The sequence below is a fragment of the Eufriesea mexicana genome, unplaced genomic scaffold (assembly GCF_001483705.2).
Source record: "Eufriesea mexicana isolate 0111107269 unplaced genomic scaffold, ASM148370v2 scaffold471, whole genome shotgun sequence".
Lineage (NCBI taxonomy): Eukaryota > Metazoa > Arthropoda > Insecta > Hymenoptera > Apidae > Eufriesea > Eufriesea mexicana.
The window spans coordinates 300483-306606 of record NW_016908635.1 but is presented as its reverse complement, the minus strand read 5'-3'; the positions used below and the strand labels follow the sequence as shown (position 1 = coordinate 306606).

Sequence of the window (6124 nt, the reverse complement as noted above, 5' to 3'; positions counted from 1 at the left end):
AGAGGAAAATGGTATGCAGTAGCAGTGGCATTAGAAGTTCGAGTTACAGAGCTAAATAAATATTATCTTAGCCGATAAATAACGGTAGTTTAACCGATAGTTGACAAATAATAATTTAACTAATAAATGATAATAAATCTTATTTAACAAGTATATTAGTTAATAGTATCGAGTAATTGGAATAAAACAAAATTTGACTACGGCTTACGGAAGATCGTTCGATGAAAGAAAAGAGAAGGAGGAAAATGGTAGAAGTATAAAGTAAAAGAATAAGTATCCTAAAAGTATACGTAAGATGGAAATTATGGGATTGATTTGGGAAATACGAAATATCTCGCGCAAAGTTAAGCTGTAGACACGTTACATCTTTCGTTGAGATGTCGGAGGTGCGATTAATTCTTTCGTCAGGATCCGTGCAGAGTAAATTCGTGCGTGGTTACACGATAATTTAGGTGAATGTGTATGTACGGGTATTGGCTGATTGCGCTTGTGAGCTCGTCCGGAATAAAGGCGGGCCGTTCTTAAAGAACTCGCGCGTCTGTAAATTATGTAGCCCGACAACGTCAATCTACTTTCACGCTTTCTCGTCGTTTATCCCTTTCCCCTGGATGGATGTTCTACAAAATACTTCACTACCTACTTTGCATGGGAACACGTCCGCAGTGATGCATTTCATTTTTCTGTTCGCAGCTGGCTCGAACGGAGGATGTGGAGGTAGTGGAGGCAATCCCGGGCGAGGATAACCGAAACGATAACTCAGCGCTGAATCGACAAGACAACGACATAAATAGTTCGGACCAATTGGCGTTAGAATCGTTAGGCGAGAAGGATGCCGGCGGTAATCACTATAAACCGGGTGGTCTTCGAGGCCATCCCCTGCCGCTTCCGCCGAGTCGAGGTGGCCTGGGACTGCCGCATCCGCGACCGCACCATAACGTCGCATATCATGGGCCACCGCCACCTTTACCGCCATCCAAGACGTCATCGGAGGCCATTGACAAGATCTACACAACGGGTGGTGGGATTAGTACAGCGGTAGGTGCAGAACCCTGGCCGGCACCCACGCCAGATATGCCGAAGATCATTTCTTTAGACGTGAAATGCGAGAAAAATCTGATGAAAGTTTATCTCGGCTTTGACAAACCGTTCTACGGTATAGTCTTCAGCAAAGGCCACTACAGTAACGTTAATTGTGTGCACTTACCAGCAGGTTTAGGGCGCACATCGGTTAACTTCGACATTAGTATTCACGCGTGTGGCACAGCTGGGAATACAGAGAATGGTTTATATGGGTACGGCGCTGAATCCGGGTCAGGAACGTACTTTGAAAACATTATCGTGGTGCAATACGATCCTCAAGTTCAGGAAGTTTGGGATCAGGCGCGTAAGCTACGGTGTACTTGGCACGACTTGTACGAGAAATCTGTTACCTTCCGTCCGTTTCCCGTCGACATGTTGGACGTGGTGCGGGCTGACTTCGCCGGTGATAACGTTGGTTGTTGGATGCAAATACAGGTCGGAAAGGGCCCATGGGCGTCGGAGGTCTCCGGTCTGGTAAAGATCGGTCAAACGATGACGATGGTACTCGCGATAAAAGACGACGATTCCAAGTTCGATATGCTCGTGAGAAACTGCATGGCTCACGATGGCAAGCGAGCGCCGATCCAGCTGGTCGACCAGAGAGGTTGCATTACCAGGCCAAAGCTCATGTCCCGGTTCACCAAGATTAAGAACTTCGGCGCGTCCGCATCGGTCCTTTCCTACGCTCATTTTCAGGCATTCAAGTTCCCGGACTCGATGGAGGTGCATTTCCAATGCACCATACAGATATGCAGATACCAGTGTCCAGAGCAGTGCTCCGAGTCTCCTCTGCTGTTGGAGTCTCAGGGTCTCCTGGAGAACCATCATCATCCTCCGTCCAATGGGCATCCCGATTCCAGCTACGGTCTTCCGCCACCTATCCCACTCCCCCTGGAAGCTTATTTGCAGGCGGCTGCTGGTCGTCCTCGGGACGAAAGACGGAGAAAATCTCGAGAGATAATGCCGGCGCCTCAGAAGGCTGTCGGCGTGAATCGCATAATACGAGTAGTCTCTACAGGTGACTTTTCTATCGACGAGTCCAACAATGGCGAATCTAGCGGGTCCACCATGGTCTTTCCCGTACGTAACGAGAACACCGCGAACGCTGCTATGATTTGCATGACCACTCCAGGTTTCGTCGTCACGCTCATAGTGCTTCTTGCCGTCTTGCTCTTCTCCTGCATACTTTCCATCTACCTCTGTCTACACCTAAGACCGTTCTTAGGCAAAGCTAGGAAGGCTGCGACGTATTATAACGGAGAACAAAGCATACCTAAAAAGTCGATCAGGACGTACTTCTACTCCTAGGTAGAAACGCTCGTGGCACGTTCAATGGCCGCTCGTTGCCGATCGTCTTTACTTTTGCGTAGAGAACCCTCGTATCAAGCGGGTTTCTTCCTCGAGACTGGTTTCACGATTTTCGTAGTTATGAATTATTTATCGAAGCAAATATCACGGCTGACGAATCACGGTTCGTCGTGTCGAAAGTAGATGCGCATCGTTATTTAACCTACTTCGATACGGAATTGCTCAATAAACCAGTTGCCGGATCCTCTATACCGCACGAGGTATACGTCCCGGTGACTTACTCGATAGTTCTTATTTCGTATTTATTTTCAGACCGATCCAGACCGTTCGGAGAAAATTTTTAACTTCCATCTATTGGATGTCGCGCAAACCGGTCCTCTTGGTCGCGCCATTACAGGTATCGTAGAGGCTACAGAATGTCGCAAGCACGATTCTGTATACCGACACGTATCGGACAGAGTATCGTTTGTATTAAAATAAATAAGGATGCTCTCTGCTACGTGTACCGCATCTGTTCGAGCAGAACGATCGAGTAATATGGATTTGTGCTTCGTCATGATGAATCTTACGCTCAAGCCCTAGCTGGCGACTGTGTGTAGACACTTGGAAAAATTTAGTCAAAGATAATCAAACATTTTGCCCACGCGACTTCCTCGTTACAATTATATCGGGACCACGGTGTATTTGGGTATTTCCTTTTCTTTTTAATTTATCCTTGCTTCTCGCGTATCGACAACGCGTCACTCGATACGACCAAGGCTGAAGCATCGCGAGAAATAAAACCTACGAGATAGTCTATGTTTCAGAGAAGATCCTCCCTTTTCTCTCTTCTTCGCAACATCCTTTTCACAATATTATCGTTTTAATATTATTTATTTATTAAGTAACAACGTTCCAAATTTCTCCGACTTTGTACGCTGTACCACGTGCACTTGTAACCGTGTAAGAGCCAGTCACTATCGCGAAACTATTAAAAGATGTTATCTCGGTTTTAATAAATCTATCTTTAGGGTAACATTGAATGCAAATGTTTCGCTTCAGTGAAGCGGACAATTTTCTACCTTTAGTTTGTATACGCGCTGCCATGTAACGGAGATTCTTATCGTATCTGAATAGCATATCTTTGCCTAATGGAAAATGTCATATTCCAAGTTCCAGTAAAACGTCGATTATCTTCCGAAGGTATATTTTCACGATTTTTCGTCAAAGTCGAGTGAATATTCAATTTTCGGAAATACTTGTCGAATAAAAGAGCGCGTAATAGCGAAATGTTAGAAACGGATAGAGCGTTTCTGGGTATAAATAAATTTCGCATTTCTCCTGAAATAAATATCCGAAGGGCATCGATTTCCTCTCGTATTTTCATTCGTCTCGATATTACATAAATATCCAACGTGTACGTACGAAGAGATACCTATTTATTTATTATATACGATAAATTTATTATATATAATAAACAAATATCTGTCTAAATAGATTATCTTGTTATCCATGCATTGAAATAGACGCATAAAAATGAAAATAAACGAAACAACGTCATCTTCGTCTACGATATGTATACTCTAATTATTTTTTGGACATTGACATCGTGAATGATTAGTTTAAATTTAATCTTCCTTGTCGTTTAAGCGTTGCATAATTTATTCCAAGCTTACTCGAGAATAGCGAATGGTCGTTTAAAAGATACGTTAAAATTAGAACGTAGACGCGTATTTTAAAATATAAATAGTGCCAGTACGCGACTCGCGGTGCTACAAGTACGTGACTCATTGTATCCCGATAATAATTGGTCTCGTGTAATAATCTGCGATCCCGATAATCGACGTTTTACTGTAAACAGGAAACCAAAACGTGTACAATCGTAGAGAATAAATAACGGATAATCCGGTTCCACGATAAACTTTAACCTTCCACGCAGGAAAAATTCGATGAAATAATTATCGACGATGATTACGCGAGCGAAAGAATGAAAGATACAAAAATTTACACGAAATGTTAAGATCGAATGTATAAAGGAATAGTCAGTAGCTTGTAACAGCATACGAAAGATTATGATATAATATTTAATATTAACGTAAGCACGTAGGTATAAAGATGTTTATAAATTATTGTTTCCTCGGCGAGATAATGTATTTTTACAGGAATATTATTATTTGAACTTTTGTATATGAATAAATGTATAATTATATTTAATAGCCTTTTTACATCAATATTCTCACGCGACTAGCGAATTCCCTAGCGAGCTAGGGGAATTTGAAATCGACTGCTGTTTCGTATTACCGTTTTGTAACGTCTGAAATTGTTTTCGTTTGGGGAAATAAAAAGAAGAGGCACAGGGGGAGAGTGATCGGTTGGTTTTGTGGAAATAGATCAAGGTCCTGTAAATACATTTATTGGCATTACCATTGATTTATGTTAAATAAAAACACAACCTCTCGATTAACAACCTACCTAACTCCGTTTCCTTTCGCTCCAAGTATTATAGTAGTTGTCCAATATGGCGCGTGGCCGCGCTTATAATTGGTGATTGTCGTACCCACTTTAACGATTCTCTTTCTCTCCAAGCGTACGAGAATATTCTCTCTCTCTCTCTCTCTCTCTCTCTCTCTTGTTTTTTACACGTGTATACATATACTCATAATTCGTAAGATAACCTAACGCGATACAATTGTTCTGGCGATTTGCAAAACGTTTGGACGAGTAAGTAAATAAAATGTAACTATCCAAACACCGTATCGTTAATTAATCTGTTCCTAGGGGAAGAAAAAAGACAAACATTTTCATTTTTTATTACAAAGACGGAAGTGAAAGGGATACGTGGTATGTAAACGACGATGAAGGGACGACGAGGAGACCTCGCTTTCCTCTGCATACGTACAACTTTCGCTTTCTGCTTTCGTGCTTGCAACGAGTGCTTTTCGAGTGAAAAGCCCTTTTCGCGACAGAGCTTCCCAGATATACGCACCTTATTTATATGTATAATTACGTATACGTGGTATTTCAAGCTCAGCGAATACAGAATCCTGTTCAAATGTCTTCCTGGACATTCTAAATCCGTGTTGCGTTTCATAGATTTTTAAATAACCTCGCCTCTACCATGCAGTCGCCTATTCGAGAAGCCTGAGAGGGCGATCGGTTTTTCGTGAGATTTCGTTAACCTTCGGTTGACACTGAACAAAAGAGGAATCGAACAAAAGCAGAAAATGTCATGATATAATATATGTATTTCTTCAAGGTAAAATTATATCGATTCCACTACGTCTAATATGCTTCGTTCGAGTGTCGACGAAAGGTTAGACGCATCGAGGCGTTCGCTAAAGTACATCGAATTTTCGTATTACTCTAACGTAACAATATAAATATTTGAAAACAGAGAAGAATTTGAGCTTAGCATCTTTCAATTTCCCTGAAAATATTCGCGATATCGCTCCTATTTTCAGTTAGCTGTTATTCTCAGCCTCTTTAGGGCTAATTCTAGAGGTGCTGTTATTACCAAGTTTCCGCCGAGCGCCGCCAGTTGGCGCGACCGTCGACGAATAATTCGATATACACGAAATTTCAATGGTGGCTCAACGCATCGAACTAAATAGCATCTTTCGTGTATTATATTCGAAGAAACGAGTAATCGCTAGTTTCGTTATCGCTGTCCTTTTACACGCAAACGAATACAATTATATAATTTGATTTATTTATCGTAACACAAACATACTCTAATATTGCGATAGGTTTTAAAACT

General features: G+C 41.9%; 1 protein-coding gene across 1 annotated transcript in view; it reads left to right on the top strand.

Annotated features, from left to right (window-relative positions):
* Positions 1-2388, top strand: part of dy (transmembrane protein dusky) — an 18497-nt gene extending 16109 nt beyond the window's left edge. Inside the window, exon 3 of the mRNA XM_017897223.1 lies at positions 691-2388. Coding sequence (XP_017752712.1) covers positions 691-2388 — 1698 coding nt within the window. The remainder of the gene's footprint in view (positions 1-690) is intronic.
* Positions 2389-6124: the final 3736 nt, after the last annotated feature.